Source organism: Rhinolophus sinicus, linkage group LG17, assembly GCF_036562045.2.
Source record: "Rhinolophus sinicus isolate RSC01 linkage group LG17, ASM3656204v1, whole genome shotgun sequence".
Classification (NCBI taxonomy): Eukaryota; Metazoa; Chordata; class Mammalia; order Chiroptera; family Rhinolophidae; genus Rhinolophus; species Rhinolophus sinicus.
In genome coordinates, this window is record NC_133766.1 from 25,273,939 (window position 1) to 25,291,880 (window position 17,942).

Genomic DNA, 17,942 nt, shown 5'->3' on the forward strand with positions numbered 1-17,942 from the left:
CATTGTTGTATTATTAGCATGTCTGTATATAGGTGGGCCACCGGGTGGTGCCAGATGCCTGTAATTTGGATAAATGAGGGAGGCTAGAGCAGATGTACAGTTGGGTTGCCCTGTGTTGTCAAATCTTCTGCACAACAGGAATAGAGATTAATTTTCCTGGTCCAGAAACATTCATTGTTTCTTTCTGCTCCCCTGTCCAGTTTACCAGACAAGACAGTGTAGTATATACAACTCCTCCAAGTACTTAATAGGGAGTGGCCCACAACTGAAGGCCTGCCCTCCTATAAACATGTTTTATATAGTATGAGTTTCAGCTTCCTGGCAGGGGTCATCCTTTGAATTTCAGTGCCTGAAGGTCTCTGTCTGATTAATAAACACTGTATTATTAGAGTGGCTGGGTACCCAGAGGAAATCAATACCATAAATAAGCTGGCAAGTGGCTGGCGGCAAGAGTCAGGAAAGCTGGCTTGAAGAAGTGTTTGTTATGAAGCGAAAAAATAGTAAGGTAAGGGGAATGAAAAATTGGGGATGGGGAAAGTAGGACTGGTTGATTCCAGATAGACTATGGGACTTAGAAGTGAAAAGTTTTTGATGACGCTAAATAAAGGCACTAAAACATTCACCTACAGGTTTTTGGGTGAACATATATTTTCATTTTTGGTACCTACCTGAGTGGGATTCCAGGGTTGTATGGTAAGTATATGTTTACCTTTATTGTAAGAAACTGCCAGACTGTTTTTCAAAGTGACCACCATTTTGCATTTCTGCCAGCAGTGTATGAGAGTTCTAGTTGCTCTGTTCCCTGCTAGCATTTGATAAAGTAAGCTTTCATTATGATTATTTCTAAAATTTGAACCATTCTGGTAGGTATGAAAGAGGATTCTCATTGTGGTTTTAATTTGTATTTCTTTAATGGCTAATAATATTGAGCATCTTTTCAAGTGCTTATTATTTAATTGTGAGAAATTTTAAATATATGCTGGTTGCTGTCCTTAATAAATGTCTTTTGCAGATATTTTCATCCAGTCTATAACTTGTCTTTTTATCTTCAAGTGTCTCTTAGAAGAGTAGCTTTCTAGGTATGTCCAGTTAATTAATATTTTTCTTTCATGATTTGTGTTTTTTGTGTTTTATCTCTTGTATAAATCTTTCATCAATATTAGGAAAAGGAAGCAGCCCAAGTGGTTTTAGACAGGAGACACTTGGTACCTCTTTGACAAAGTACTCTTACATACTGTATTTATAAACTCCCCCTGTGCTTGGTTTTTAGTTAACATTTTGTCATGTATTCGGTTAAAAATTTAAGGCCTTTTTTTATTAAGACAAGAAAAATCTAGATCACTGGAATTTCTTAGGTAGAAATTAAAATGACACCCGGGTCTTTTCCCCCAACCCCCAATAGTTTACTCTTTAACCTTCAGTTTGGCAAGGGTTGTGGTTATTTTTAGAGTACAGGCAGTAGAGCTAATCTAATTAAACTCCCCCAGCTACCTGCCGGCTGTGAGCTCATCAGCTCTTCCAAGCTAAGATTGGTTTGCTCTGGACTAGATTTTACATGGAAATCGATCAAGGTAAAAACTGAATTTGTTGGGAAGGTAGACATTAAAGAATGAAGAAGATAGTTTATGTTTGAGTCAAGTATGGCCCCTAACCTCAGATTATAAAATAAGGTTGTATTTTTTGGTGATGGAAGAGATTCTGGGATGGCTCCTATACTTGAGACCTAGGGCACAATCATATCATCTTAGTCTGCTTTAATTTGGGCGCTTATTCTTAATTCCTGCCCTAGAGTTGAGATTGTTTTAAATTTCTTCATTTTGAATGAAGTTTATATAAGAGTAACATACAGCTCATCCCCAAAGGCAATTGTATTTTATTATTGTAACAATTTCTTGGCTTTCTAGAGAAGTAGTCCCCCGAAGTGGGAATATATGCACCCTCCAGGGATATGGAAGATGATCCAGTGGTATATAGAAAAAGAATATTGAAATTTTTCTTTTTTCCTAGAAAAATTAAGCTTACTATTTAATGTAATTTGATTAAATGTGTGTGTGTGTATGTACACACATATTGAAAGTTCATGCTCAGAGTTTTCACTGACAGGCGTTGACTATCAGTTTTGAGACCACTGTGCATTCTTCTGCAGAAGTTTTAATATGTAATTCTACTTAAACTTTACCATCTCTGGAATTACTAGTACTGTTTTACAAAACAAGAAAATGAAGTCCAGAGAAGATTAAGCAGCTCATTCAAGGTCACAAAATATGCTAATGGCTTGGCTGATACTAGAACCCTGGACTTCAAATTTTCAGTCTAGGACTAATTTTGCTAAACTATGTGGCCCCTAAAATGTGACCTTTAGAAACTATGTGCCTATCAACTTAGCGATTAAAAAGAGTTGACCTAAGTATTCACAGGGTTTTCTCTGTGAATTTAGCAATTCAGTCAACTTTTTTTCTTCAAAGATAGGATCCCTTCTTGGAAGAACCTTAAACCAATTCTCCCAAAAGATGTAGTCTACAACCTTTGGGTATGCGTTAACCTCATAGCTTCTTTTGCCCACTTCTCAGAGCTAGGTGGATGCTAGGCTTTGGCTCCTCCTGGTCATGAAGGCTGGGAAAGCAAGTGCATTTTATAGAGCCATATGAGCCTGAAATTTAGGCAGTCTGGGCTTCTATAGAAGTTGATGTGATTCAGTTTTGAGAAGGGTTCTCTGGAGCTGATTTATTCTTCTCTGCAAGTGGATAATAGTGGGGTGGGAAATATGGTATGGTTGACAGTTTTGATTCTGGAGGTGAGGAAACATCAGCTCTATTCTTAATTGACTATAAGGTACGCTTATGACCTTAGTTTTTAATATTAACAAAGTAGTGCATTTGTTTCCCCCACTTTTGCAATTAATGTAATTAATTTAAAACCCTAGGTAGGGAAGAAGATATTGCTGAGATACTAAAAGAATATAAACAGGGATTCCTAAGAGGGAAAAACAAGTGCTGTGTGAAGAATGCTGTACAAAAATATATCATCGAAGTAGGAGGAAAACAGCCTGCTCTGCAAACAGCTCTTCACTGTTTTCCTTTTATATGGCTTCACAATCTGTTTTTTATTGGCTGTGTCTTTCATCATCACCCTTCCAGGTGTCCTTCCCTCATACTCAGCCTTCAGTCCTGCTCTTGCATTATTTCCACTCCCCCGCCCTGGCCTACTATGAGCAAGCTTTGGACAGCTGTCTCTTGGCAGAGGATACTTTTTTTGAAGGAACTTTGATTTCTGTACAGAAGAACAGGGGGTAAGGATAAGGATGGGGCTGCTTCTGGGATAGTTGTTATGAGAATGAAAGGGCCATTGAAAGATTAGAGGCCAGTATGCCTGGGTATAAGGACTGGAGTCATAATCATACTTTGTCTTTTACCAGTACCTTTTGTCCAAGGCACTGATGAAAGGGCTTAACAAAATTCTGATCTGAATAATATTTTTATTTGCTTTTTGGAATTTGCTCGAGGTAGGAGTGGGGCCCTGGAAAAATGACCTGTTACAGTGGTGTAAAAGAAAAAAAAGCTAGGTACCCTGATTCCTACTTAGGGCTTTGCCAAAAAGACAAGTCTGGTGAAAGTTGGTGGAATTAGGTGAAATAATGTTTGTCATTTCACATAATGGACTGAGATGGTTTAATGAAAATCTCTCCCTTTTCTTCTCCAGCTTTGCACTTGCTGACTATTATTAGTCATAAGAGGGGGAAAAAAACCCCTTTATGTTCTTTCTTAGAGGTAGGGGGCTCCTGAGTTCTAATTCAGTTCCACTTCTTATAATAGTTAATATCTGCACCTGTAAGTTTGAAGCTAGGCATCTGAGTGAGCATAAAGCCCAAGCTCTTACTCTATGAGCTTGATTTCTTTTATCTGTTGGTTGTGTGTAAAATGATATGAACAGTCTGACACACCGTCTGACCCACATCTTCATGTTGTGAAGACAGTGTTTTATAGAGTTTGTAGATACATATAACTAATATTTACAGCAGAAGATTCTTGCCTAGAGGGCAATGCTTAAGCTAGCTTTTTGTATTGAGTTAAGGCTCTCTGCTTGTAGTACCTGTTACTTGATACATGCCTGGTGTTCCAGGTTTTATTTCAGTTCCCTCTTTCCCATCTGAAAAACACTGTCAGTTACTCAGTGAATAAGGTAAAGAGATTGCAGTCAATCTCCCAAAGATATGTCTCTTTATGGAGTTTAGACATGGGAAAGGGGGAAATCTGGTAGGATTTTCAGCAGTGAGAAGCCCTGTTGAGCACACACAAAAATTATTTTTATGAAAATTACAAAGGTTGTACATTTTAAATCTCCTTGTCCCTTTTATCATCTTTTCCAGATTGTTCCCTAATTTTCATTTTCTTCCTCTTCCAAATCCAGGCTGGCTACAATAAACATCATTCAAGATGTCCAACAAAGGGAGCAGCACAGATGGCAAAACAGACTTAGCTAATGGTAAGGGGCCAAAATGAAGGTGAGGCTATTTTTGCTATCAACTGAGGTTCTCCTCCTCCAAACAGAGAAGAGACATGGATTTTAGTGAAGGGACGCAAATCTTTCCTAAGAGTAAACCCTTCTTGTGTTGTTTGAATACAGAAAACTACATAGGAAACACTTTGGACTGTCTGGTACTTTTGCTCATTCAACTTTTATCTGATTGTTTTCAGAAGATCGGTAATAGAGCTGTGCTTCTAAAAGGTCAGGTGAATTCTGAAAAATTGTAAGGGTGGATAAAACCTAGGAGGTGCTGTTAATAAAGGTGGTGGGAACAAGGGAGTTGTTGGGAAGGTGAGGTTCCCCAGTTATAATAGAAGTCTGTTTGATAGAGATGTTAAATGAGAGATAAAGTTATAACCTAAACCAACTGGAATTGGGGCCTCCTTCCCTCGTTTCCTCGCTCCCTCCCACCACCCATCCATCCTTTCTTTTGCTTGTGCTGCCAAGTGTTAAATCATTGGATCTAAGGCAGATTTGAAGGCAAGATATCAAGATTCTGATAGAGTTAGCTACTGCCTGGGTTATTTGACCAATGCTTCAACTCTGAGCCAACTTCTAAACTAGAAAACAGTTTTTCAAATGGATATAGTTGGGCAGCACAGTGTCCAACACCTTGCAAATCAGGATTATAGGCTAAATTCTAGTTGATGTGATTGACAGAGTAATGAGATTGAGGAAGGAAAAGGGAGATTTTTCAACATACTGTTTTATTGTCCCTTTGTTCTTTTACCACTGCCATTCATTCATCTTCTGTAAAGGAAAGTGGTTCAGATTTTTTCACTGGACTTAGTTTAGTTGCAAGACACAGGGTTCTTGAGTGGTTTGGGGTATACAGTTGATTTGGAGTTGGTCCATTAGCTAGATCAGGGATTGGCGAACTATGGTCTTCAGGCTAAGTTTAGCCTGCCACTGTTTTTGTAAAGTTTATTGGAAGACAGTCATACCTCATTAATTTACATAGTATTTATTATTGCTTTTGTGCTACAGCAGTGGAGTGGAGTAGAGTAGAGTAGTTGTGACAGAGGTCCATATGGCCTGTCAAGCCTCGAAATTTTACTATTAGGTTGGTGCGAAAGTAATTGCAGTTTCGGACCATGAATTTTAAATCATTATAACTAGGCTCAAACACATCTTTATTAATCAAAATAGGAACCACTACAGTCAACACATTTTTGCCAAGAAGAAATAAGTTTGCTTGTTCCTGTAGCAGCATAACAATCCATGCTTTGGGATTCACTGAAAGCGTTTTCTGCATCATGCTGTTGTAGAAGCGTTTTCCCTGCAAAAATTGTTGAGATGCTTGAAGAAGTAGTAGTTGGTTGGCGAGAAGGCAGGTGAATATGGTGGGTGAGGCAAAACTTCGTAGTCCAATTCGTTTAACTTTTGAAGCGTTGGTTGTGCTACATGCAGCCGGGTATTGTCGTGGAGAAGAATTGGGCTCTTTCTGTTGACCAATACCGGCTGAGGCGTTGCAGTTTTCGGTGCATCTCATTGATTTGGTGAGCATACTTTCCAGATGTAATGGTTTCACCGGGATTCAGAAAGTTGTAACGGATCAGACCGGCAACAGACCACCAAACAGTGACCATGATGTTTTTTTGGTGCAAGTTTGGCTTTGAGAAGTGCTTTGGACCTTCTTCTCCGTCCAACCACTGAACTGGTTGTCATATGAAATCCACTTTTAGTCGCACATCACAATCCGATTGAGAAATGGTTCGTTGTTGTTGCATAGAGTAAGAGAAGCTGACACTTCAAAACGACGATTTTTTTGATTTGTGGTCAGCTCATGAGGCACCCACTTACCAACCTTTTTCACCTTTCCAATTTGCTTCAAATGCCAAACAACCGTAGAATGGTAGACATTGAGTTCTTCAGCAACTTTATGTGTAGTTGTAAGAGGATCAACTTCAGTGATTGCTCTCATTTGTTGTTGTCAACTTCCGATGGCCAGCCACTACTCTCCTCATCTTCAAGGCTCTTGTCACCTTTGCAAAAACTTCTTGAACGACCACTGCACTGTACGTTCGTTAGCAGTCCCTGGGCATTGTTGGCCCAGGAACTTGGTGTTGTAACTTGTCTTTGCTGCTTTATGACCCATTTTGAACTCGAATAATAAAATTGCTTGAATTTGTTTTTTTTGTCTAACATCATTTCCATAGTCTAAAATAAACAGCAAGTAGTAAGTCATTAACAAAAAAAAAAATAAAGCAAGAAATGCGCATTAAAATGATGTATAACATAACCACATTTATTTAAGAATGTATTCCAATATCAAACAGCAAATTCCAACAGTGCAAAAACTGCAGTTATGTTTGTACCAACCTAATATCTGGCTCTTGACAAAAAAGTTGCCAACCCCTGAGCTAGATCTTTGTTCATTGACTGCTGGGGTCCTCTTGCTGAACTTGTGATACTCATATGTTCTGGGCTTCATGGTAATGTGGTAGGGCCCCCAAAGTCATCTTAGTTTGTTAATCATAATTTTAACAATAAATGCTAGGAGTTTTGACGTTTCATTTTTCCTTTTCCACAGAAGTGATAGGTATGATGTTTTATCCCTTCTTACCACTGCCAAGTTTAAACCCTATTGCATTTCAAAAACCACACTATTAATCTTCCTCAGCCTATACAGCAGTCTTAGCAGATGTACGACGTGTGATCAAACAATATGATGACTGTTTAATAAATTTTAAAAAATTTATTACAGTAAAAGACACATTGCCATTAATCCCCCTCAAAATATTCCCCCTTGTTTCAAACACACTTATCCCATCGTTCTTGCCACTTTCTGAAGCAATTCTGGAAGTCTTCTTTCGTGAGTGTCTTTAGTTGTGCTGTCACAGCTGCCTTGATGTCCTGAATAATTTTGACTTTGGGGAAGAGCCAGAAGTCACATGGTTCCAGATCCGATGAATAAGGTGGATGAGGACACACTGTAATGGTTTTATTTCACAGAAATTGCTGTACTGGAAGCGATTGCTACACTTACCCTTTCTCTTCCCATTCCTTGTCCAGTTGTTTTCACACTGTATTCTTAATTGAGGTGCTTTTTGAAAAGAGCTGTTCATGTGTCTCCCAACCTTCTGTTACTGCGTGAACCAAAGCATTTGTATTATCTATTTTCTGTATTGGGTTTTGCCTAAGAGTTCATTGGAAAATGGTTCCATTACTGCAAAGATTTTCAGAAATTACTGCCCTAATTGGGATGACTAAGCAGTAAGGTGCTTTAGTTCTTTGAATCCTTAAACATCAGTGTGGTTTTGGAGTCGAATAGCTCATACCAGAGTCACCCATATCTGGTCTGCCTTTCCTAACAGCCTTTACTTCTGGCAAGATAAAATTTGTAGTCATCTAAGGAAAGAAGGCCATGATCACTGTTTAATATCCTCATTCCCTCTTCCCTTCTTCACACCTTGAAGGTTGTGGCTCTAGAACTCCGCCATGTGCTTATTAGAGTGTGATTTGGCTGTTGTTCCATAGGAGAATGCAGTGTCTAATTGTCGGGGATCAGAGCACTCGGCATGACCAGTAGTAACATGGCAGACGTAGAAGATGGTGAACTTTTCCTCTCAGGCACTTGTAGTTACCCCTCTTTTTATCATTTTACCTGTGTTTCCTGATAGAAGTTTGTCTGCTTTCTGAGAGAACTTTGCTTCCTGATAGAACTTTGTTCCTGATAGAACTTTTTATGCTTCCTAATACAACTTTGTCTCAATAAACAGTTTGTATAACTAAAAATAGTATTAAAATTATTTAATTAATGGAGGTAAGTCAGAATACATTTATTAGCAAAAAGGGAACAAGAACCCACTCAAATGGTCACAATTCCCACTTGTCCCTTCTGCTTCCTTCTGGATTCTTAGTGGACTTGTAGGACATTGGGGGAAGAAACTTTAGGAGTTAGGAGGTGGGAGGTAGTGGTTCTTAAGTAGGAAAAAGTCTGACTCCACATCCAATGTCAGAGTGATATTAATCAATTATTTTCCGTCTTTCTCTAAGAAGATAGCTATGCCAACTCTTGTGGGAATGGCTATTCTTTTTCTTATATTTAGTTTAATTATTTGCTGTAACTAATGGATGCCCGTCCAGCGGTTGTATCAAGCACAGTTTCATACAATTTGCCAATGCTTTACCTCTTGAGAATTTTTTATAATCTTAGGTTCTGCATTTCTTCACTTCTGTTGAAGTACCTTTATTTGTGTGTGGCTTGGATATTGATTTTTTTCATTTCTTGTCCTTTACAAGACTCCCCCTCAGATGGTTTATACTGTTTATAAGCACTTGTAATGAAAACACTTTGACCAGAGTTGGTTTCGGGTCTTTTTTTCTTTTAAAGATTTTATTGGGGAAGGGGAACAGGACTTTATTGGGGAACAGTGTCTACTTCCAGGACTTCTTTTTTCCAAGTCAAGTTGTTGTCCTTTCAGTCTTAGTTGTGGAGGGCGTAGCTCAGCTCCAGGTCCAGTTGCCGTTGCTAGTTGCAGGGGGCACAGCCCACCATCCTTTGCATGAGTCGAATCGGCAACCTTGTGGTTGAGAGGACACGCTCCAACCAACTGAGCCATCTAGAAGCTCAGCGGCAGCTCAGCTCAAGGTGCTGTGTTCAATTTTAGTTGCAGGGGGCGCTGCCCACCATCCCTTGCGGGAGTCGAGGAATTGAACTGGCGACCTTGTGGTTGAGAGCCCACGCGCTCCAACCAACAACTGAGCCATCGGGAGGCAGCTCAGCTCAAGGTGCCGTGTTCAGTCTTAGTTGCAGGGGGCACTAAGAGCCCACTGCAGTGGTTGAGCAAGAGCAGTGGTTGAGAGCCCACTGGCCCATGTGGGAATCGAACCGGCAGCCTTCGGAGTTAGGAGCATGGAGCTCTAACCGCCTGAGCCACCGGCTGGCCCGGTTTCAGGTCTTTTGATGTGATGATTGCTTAGATTAAGGAGGGGAAATGCTTCTGATTGCTATGCTACTTCCTTCCTTTTTCCCCTTACCTACATATTTCCTACTTACATGCAGGAAGCCTGTCTAGCAGTCCAGAGGAGATGTCTGGAGCTGAGGAGGGGAGGGAAACATCCTCAGGCATTGAAGTGGAGGCCTCAGACCTGAGCTTGAGCTTGACGGGGGATGATGGTGGCCCCAACCGCACCAGCACGGAAAGTCGAGGCACAGATACAGAGAGCTCAGGTGAAGACAAGGACTCTGACAGTATGGAGGACACTGGTCATTACTCTATCAATGATGAAAACCAAGTCCATGATCGTTCAGAGGAAGAGGAGGAAGAAGAGGAGGAGGAAGAGCACCCTCGGCATTGTGTACAGCGCAAGCGGGCCAATCGTGACCAGGACTCATCAGATGATGAGCGGGCCCTGGAGGACTGGGTGTCCTCAGAGACATCAGCCCTTCCCCGACCTCGCTGGCAAGCCCTTCCTGCCCTTCGGGAGCGGGAGCTGGGTTCAAGTGCCCGCTTTGTATACGAGGCTTGTGGGGCAAGAGTCTTTGTGCAGCGTTTCCGCCTGCAGCATGGGCTTGAGGGCCATACTGGTTGTGTCAATACCCTGCACTTTAACCAGCGTGGAACTTGGCTGGCCAGTGGCAGCGATGACCTGAAAGTGGTGGTTTGGGACTGGGTGCGGCGGCAGCCGGTTCTGGACTTTGAGAGTGGCCACAAAAGCAATGTCTTCCAGGTGAGGCAAGAGAGCAGAATAGCAATTGAGAAAATCAGGTATGAGTCAGACAAATCTGAGCTGTTGGCTGGAGTGGGAGCTGATAGTGAATTTGTAGGAATTAGACATCAGAACTCAATCCTCCATTGGCTCCCATAATGCCACAGAGGGGTTAAATAGACTGAAAGACCCATGGCAAGCTTTTGTTTCCTTGAGCTAAAAACTTGTGGAAGTATCATTATAGGTGGAGTGCTTGGAAATCATCAGGAAGGTGCTACATGTGCCCTGGTAGAAATCACATAGTTGTATAAAAGTAGAGGCAGTTGAGCCAGATTGCTTGGGTTCAAGTCCTGGCCGTACTCCTTACTAACTGTGTGATTTAGGGCAAGTTATTTAACCTCTTTCTTCAGTTTATTTATCTGTTTTATGGGGCTAATAACAGTGTGAAGATTAAATAACAATAGAAACTTAGCAGTTAGAACTGTGCTTGGTATTTAATAAGAATTGGTAAATATTAGTTAATATCATTATTCTCTAGAGATTTTACTCATCAGCCCAATACATCATATTGGTTCTAGCCATTTATCCCTAAGCATGTTGTTTTTCCTCCCCAAACATCCCCTCTAGTTTCCTTTTTCTTTGTAGCAAATTTGTGTTTGCCTCCAGAATCAAGATAGAATTTCCTCCTTTTTCCTCTTTTCTCCCCTAGTTCACTTGAGCACTTATCCTGTACCAGTTCAGCCTTCTAGAGTCCACTGTAATGCTCTCTTATATCAGAAAGGTTTTTTTCTCTCCTCCGTTAAATCTTGGAAGAAACTGGACTTTGGCCAACTATGTAAGAGTAGGAGCTAAGTTTCCAGCTGTTGTGCAACAAAAGGGGGTGAGTTGGAGTGGTTGTCACATGTTTTCCTCTCAAATTCACCTACTTGATATTTTGTGTGCCCCTTTTTTCATTCTTAACACCTAGGCCAAGTTCCTTCCTAACAGTGGTGATTCCACTCTGGCCATGTGTGCCCGTGATGGGCAGGTGCGGGTAGCAGAGTTGTCTGCTACACAGTGCTGCAAGAATACAAAGCGTGTGGCCCAGCATAAGGGAGCATCCCACAAGGTAAGTAAGCCCAGCTCCCCTGTGGATCTCAGCTAAGGCCCTCTTGTATCTCTGCACATTGTGTCCCCTTTGTTATGGTCACCTGCCCTACCTTTCAGCCCTAAGGTTCGTAGATAAGGGAGAAAAAGGAGCTACCACCCTAAACTTCTTGGAAGGCAACTTTCTGAGAAATCTGTAGATCTTGCACATGCAGTATTTAGTTGATTATACCTAATCCCTAAGCTGAGCCGTGGTTAGTTGGAGACCCTTGAGGTCTCCTGTGACTTCCAAATCTTTAAACTTTGTTCTGATCATATTTAGAACATCTTATTAACAGCTCCAAGGTGCTAGTGGTTGGCTTCTCCTATGTAAGAGCTCCAGTTTTTCTGCTCACAACTCTTAGTGTACAAACAGCACTGTTTCTGGAAGCTTTATTTGGACCTGGGAATATAGGCCACATAGTCATGGTGGCAGCCAGTGAGGAACTAAGAGCTGCCTAGTCTCAGAGTAGGTACCATGTTCTTCCGTGCTATGAAAAGAAAATGGTCCTCTCATCTTACAAAGCCTAAGCAAATATGTAGGTGGATCTGGGGTATACTTTTCTAGATGGCTCAGGCAACATGAAAGTTACCTATTTCTTTGAATCTTAAGCATACCTCCAACCCACTAGATAACTAATTTTTACAATTAAGATGTAAGGAATGAAACTTGGGCACCATTTCTCTCCCAACCTGAACATGTGGAATTAATGTTATTTGAGAGAGAACCTGAATGGTTGATACTTTCCTTTGGTAGCACTGTTCAAATCCCATGGGGACTTAGCTAAAATAGCAAATCACCTGTTCTTTTGACTTGTATAGACTAAGCAAGCTGTAAATAATTCACACAGAACAAGAAAGAATAGGTTTATTATCTCCTTTCCTGGGATTTTGCAATGTTAAAAGGCAGACATTTATCTTGCTGAGACATCTTAAATGCAGCCCTTCCTAAAGATAAAGGAATGAAGCAGATGACCTCGAATTCTAATCTTTAGAACTACTCATCCTTTTTTTCTCTTTCAGTTGGCCCTCGAGCCAGACTCGCCCTGTACATTCCTGTCTGCAGGTGAAGATGCAGTCGTCTTCACCATTGACCTCAGACAAGACCGGCCGGCTTCGTAAGTAGAGCAGTAGTAATTCTACAGAACTGAATCTGTTAGCTCTGAGAGTATTCCACACGGCCTAGGTAATGCTCAACTCGCTGGTCCTTCAGAATGGTCCCTTTGTGCCTATGATAAGAAGCAGATTTGGGTTTAGGGGAATTCCTTACTTCTTTGATGTTACTTGTCTGTCAGCAGTGAATACTATTCAGCCTACCTTTATTTCTAAAACAAGGTTCAGTTAATAACTCTTCATTCACTTGGGTGCTATTATAATACTTAACTTACCCACAAGAAGCATATTACTCTACAAAGCAGTTTAGAGATATGGTTCTATGTAATTTATACTTCAATTACGTATAGAAAGAGGTAAACAATTAAATTATAAAATTTGAACAAAAATATTGGTAGCTATAGTACAACTCTATCATATCACAGCTCATTTTTACATGAATTTGAGACTCATGGATAATTCTATCCCTCTTCAGCTGTGTGATATCATAGCATTTTGTTTGGAACCAGGCAGTCCTGGGGGTGTGTGTGTGTGTGTGTGTGTGTGTGTCCGTGTCCGTGCACCTCACATAAGAGATTCAAATAAAGTATATGGACAAAATGTAAATTCTCCCTCATGTACACCTCCCCTGTCCCACTTTTCTGGCTATTGATAATCATTGTTAAAAATTTTGAATACCTTTCCAATCCTTTTTGTACATTTTTATGTGTCTTAATATACACATATACACTTTTCCTCATAAATGGGATAATTATTGTATATATAAGTGTATATATAGAAATATGTATGTATATAAATATGTATATGAACATAGGTGTTGCATTTTTCATGTTACAATATATTTTAGAGATCTTTCTCCATCAGACTATAAATGCCTTCCTCATTTTTAACCATGACATATACAGTACAGCATTGGCATACTAGTTTATTTAACCACTGCCTTGTTGATGGATTATCTAGAGTACTTACTGTCTTGTTAGTCTTAAAAATTATAACAAATCTTGTGTATCAATACCAGTGTTAAATAAGGGATGTCATTGATTTGCATAGCATACAAGTAAAATATAAGTTAATTTAATTTAGGGAACATAATCTCAAGGCTGATTTTTATTAGACACAAGTATGGAAAAAGTTTTCTAGAGGGGAAGAATTTAAAAGACTGCTTATGATGAAAATATTTTAGGCTTGCAGAAAGGATGTTCTGGTTACTTATATAAACCTTCAGGAGGATGAAGGTTGGGCAATACTGAGTTCATACCAGAAAGGGAACAGGCCTGGGTGACAGGGGTCTGCCTTCTAGTACTAGCCTGCATTAGCTTTGAGAAAATCGTTTGCTCTCTAACTGAATGATGTTTATTATTTTCAGTTCTAAAGTTCTGTGGTTCTGTGGTGACAAGGGAACATTATTAGCAAATTTTCAAGAGCAGAGAGGAAGGGCAAAGATGCAAAAAATGACATGAGTTTGTTTGATCTACTCTTGGAGAGAGTTGCAAAGCAGAATGAGATCTTATTCTGTGGATCAGGGTCACAGGAAAACTTAGGCCACAGGGAATTGGGAATCTGGTTCCAGTAATGCACAGAGCAGATAACTTAGGCAGATTATTGAATTTGTAATGAAATGATGTAGGCAGAAAAATCTGTCTGAGAGATGACCAGTGGAACCAGATGATAGATGGAATAGAAACTAAAAGGGAGAACATAGGAGAAACTTACAGTAGGATGAGACCCACATTCTCGATTTAGGAAGTAAGAGACAGTGAGCCTTCAAAAAAAAAAATTGTTTTAGGGGTTAAAGAAGTAGAAGACTGGAATGAGGTGGAGGGCTGAATGTGAAGGTCATGGCCAGAAAATCAAAGCTATCTGTCTGTGTTAAGTTGATGCTTAAACATCCACTTATATCAGAGGCATTTTTGTGTGAAGTTGACATAGGGGAATTATTATTTTGTATATATATGATAGCTGAGTCTCTGGAAACTGGTGAAATTGGCTAACATCTTAGGAAAAGAGTTGGATTTGGAGCTGTGGGTGGATATTCCTTTATCCAGTGGAAGCCAGTTTGAGATATTCTTCAAAGGAATCATTCGATCTGTCATTATGTTTCCATTTTTGCTGGACTATACCTGCTCATTAAAAAACTGCAAATTTTAAGGCAAAATTTGGTAGATTTGTTTCATATGGTTTCGTGTGCTGCCTCCCTCTGCCATGATTAATCATTTTCGTAGCACCTCTCTGCATGTTCCTCAGAGAGCTCAGGATACTCTGTGCAGTTATTCAGTGGGAGAGAGATTGTTTGTTTTAGGTGAATAAATTGAGGTATGGAAAGATTGAGCTGTTTGTCAGGATTTCATGACAGTGGAGCCAGTACTTCATAATCAGTCCCTACAGTTTTTTCATTTAGCTTCCACGTAGTAACCTTTATATTTGTCTGACTATCTCCTGAAAATCCAAATTGCTGAGGAAATAAGATGGTCTTGTGAAAAGAAGCAGCTGCTGCTCCTATTACTTTTCCCTGTCTAAAACGCAATTAGAGCTGCCCCTTCTCCATTTTGATGTTGTCTGCCTAGCATTTTTGAGTGTGTGTGTTTTCCCTAATAACTTTTTTTAAAAAATAATATTGGGGAACAGTGTCCCCAATACAGTGTCTCCAGGGCCCATTGTTGTCCTTCAGTCTAGTTGTGGAGGGTGCAGCTCAGCTCCCAGTCCAATCGCCATTCTCAATCTTTAGCTGCAGGGGGCGCAGCCCACCATCCCATGCGGGCATTGAACCAGCAACCTTGTTGAGAGCTGGTGCTCTAACCAACTGAGCCATCCGGTCATCCCCCTCATGGCATTTTTAATAACCTCTATACACGATTCTTTTAATGGAAGGCTGCAGAGATTTTAAAATCAAATAAAATCTTTCCACTTTACCTAGAGCAGTTCCTAAAATGGAGTGACTGACCAGAGAGGATGCTAAAATAATTTCTTTACAAGAAACTTGTTGTCATGGTTATATTTCTTTCAGTTTCCATAGCAACAGAAAGATTAAAAGCCAAAACTAAAGCTCAGTTCCTTTCTTTCCTGTCCTTTATTTTCTGTAAATTAATCTTTATGATGTCATATTTGACTGGTTGGACACTTAAATCTGGGAAGATTATTCATAGTGCTACCCTTAACACATTGCGTACGGATCACGAGAATCTTCAGGAGGGATTTAAACCCCGCCGTATGCAACGTGTTAAGCTGGGACAAATTATAGCTGAAAACCAGAATCTTCCGGCTAAACCTCTGAAATTTCATAGTATTTCCTCAGGGCCCCATGCTCTCCTAAGGGTCAATTTTTGTTGGTGGTACAACCTGAAGAATAATTTAGAAATTGTTTACCAGCCTTTTGAACAGCTGTCTTTTTAAGAATGTCCTCTCCTCATTTGCTTCAGGTAAGGGAAGAATGCTATTTCCCTTTGGATTGCCCCTGTGCTAGAAAACTGGCTTGTCATTTCTCTGTGTGCATTTCTAACACTGTGTTTTAGGTGACACTTTTCTGGATTCAAAGAGAGAGAGACTGATGTTAAGGTATTTTTCTGTGTAGTCTGTGATTCATTCTCCCCTCATTCCCTGCTCCCAGATGATTGGGAGAATATATTCATAACTGAAGGATGGGAAGGTGTGGGTAGTATTGTCTGTTTAATGATTGGTTATCATGTAGGACTCCAGCTAAACTGAGACTAGTTGAGGAGCAACACTTTCGTATACCTTTAACTTATACTTCTTGAGGAACACCGGAAAATTACTTAACCACATATTTTTTTCCATCCCCAAAGTAGCATTTAGTAAATATATGTGGAGGCGGCTTTTATCTTCTATGTTCAAAACAAACATTAACCACTTTTTTCTTTCTTTCCAAATGAGAACCTGTTTTGTTTCTTATTAGCTGTGTCTGCATTACTCTCTCTGCTCTCACTTGTCAAGACCATCTGGATCTTTTGGAGAATATAACTTTTATGCTTTTCTACTCTTCAAGGAAACTGGTAGTGACAAAAGAGAAGGAGAAGAAAGTGGGGCTGTATACAATCTATGTAAATCCTGCCAATACCCACCAATTTGCAGTGGGTGGACGAGATCAGTTTGTAAGGTGAGTCTGTGGCTCTTTTGTGTCTTTGAGACTTTGAGACTCTCATGCGTTGTGTACTACCAGGTGTCCCTTATGGAAAGGTATGAATTGTCTAGGAATTCATTAACCGCTGTCTTTGCGTTTTTCACCCTCTTCCAAAAGAGTTTAACTCAGGGGTGTCCAAACTTTTTTCAACGTTTTTCACCAAGGGCCATCTGCGGTAAAATACACAAACAGCCGGGCCACTCACTCGAGGTGAAGTACATATTGCCTCACCTGGTTTATATAAGTAAACTAAATATATTTTTGGAATTTGCTGCAGGCCAATTAAAAATGGATTGCAGGCTGCAGTTGGCCCGCGGGCCACAGTTTGGACACCCCTGGTTTAACTCTGTGAGTTATTCTCCCTAATGTAACAATCTTTGAGGGATGGCTTAACAATTTATAGAGATTATCAAATTTTAAAGAAGTTTGGTGAATTGACCAAGGTCCCCATGTAGCTAAGGTTTCCTAGCAAGTGCTGTAATATCTTCCACCATTTCATATATAAATTAACATGCACTAGAAATTTTGAATGCTGGTTTCAGATAGAGAAATGATTTGACTTGGGAGCACTCAGTGTGAACTCAGCATTTTTGACTCCCACTGTTTTGAACCACTATTCTTTATCTGTAGTGGTATTTTTATTACTGTGAATATCTGTTATAGCACCGGCTGTTGAGGCATATCCTAAGGAAAACAGAATTCATGGATTCAATCCCCATGTGTACCAGTTAATTTCCTTCTGGCCTTTAGTCACAACTGTTCATTTGGCCTATTTTAACTATATTTTCTTCTGTTGCTGAGGGATCAGTTTGAAAGGGAGGAGGAAGAGGATCACTAGGGAAATGAATGATTTTTTTGCTTTCTTGGTGGGTGAAAAGCATTATTTTCCTTTTTAAATGAGAGCACATTTGTATAACTATATTCTGAAATTTATTCATAAGAAATGAGAAGGAAGGTAATGTTTCCCCATAAAGAAGAATGACAAACACAGAGGAACACGGAATAGTCCATATACCAAAATAGTTAATATTTAAATTTTTTTAACTGATTTGCGACATGCTGAAGTTTATGGCTTGGAGACATTGAGAGCTATGATTTAGACCTAATTTAGAGGGAAAAAAGTCTGATTATCAGCTGATATGTATTTGTTAAAGAGTAATAATTGGTAGTATAGTAGTCTCCTATTTCTCTTTTCCTGGTTCATTTAGCAAACATTTCCTGGATATTCTCTTTATGCAGGATGTTAAGCAAGGCATTGTGGAGAGTACATACATATATTGATTCATGTGTTTATCTAGCATTTACTGAGCATCTACTGTGTGCTAGGTACACACTTGGCTAGACATAGTCTCTGCATTTTGGAGCATTTTGGAGAAACATATATAAAAAT

The 17,942-nt window shown here is 39.9% G+C and overlaps 1 protein-coding gene across 17 annotated transcripts in view; it reads left to right on the plus strand.

The window, feature by feature from the left end:
• The window catches only part of DCAF8 (DDB1 and CUL4 associated factor 8), a 38,733-nt gene that overhangs the window by 7,487 nt on the left and 13,304 nt on the right, over nucleotides 1-17,942 (plus strand). For 10 of the 17 annotated variants that reach the window (XM_074322223.1, XM_019716410.2, XM_074322232.1 and 7 more), the window contains 5 exons: nucleotides 4,408-4,482; nucleotides 9,533-10,200; nucleotides 11,147-11,287; nucleotides 12,328-12,422; nucleotides 16,418-16,528. In XM_074322223.1, coding sequence (XP_074178324.1) covers nucleotides 4,434-4,482; nucleotides 9,533-10,200; nucleotides 11,147-11,287; nucleotides 12,328-12,422; nucleotides 16,418-16,528 — 1,064 coding nt within the window. In that variant the 5' untranslated portion in view covers nucleotides 4,408-4,433. Of the gene's footprint in view, nucleotides 1-629; nucleotides 694-1,053; nucleotides 1,080-3,137; nucleotides 3,290-4,407; nucleotides 4,483-9,532; nucleotides 10,201-11,146; nucleotides 11,288-12,327; nucleotides 12,423-16,417; nucleotides 16,529-17,942 lie in introns of all 17 variants that reach the window. The other 7 variants (XM_074322230.1, XM_074322229.1, XM_019716414.2 and 4 more) reach the window with 3 other exon arrangements.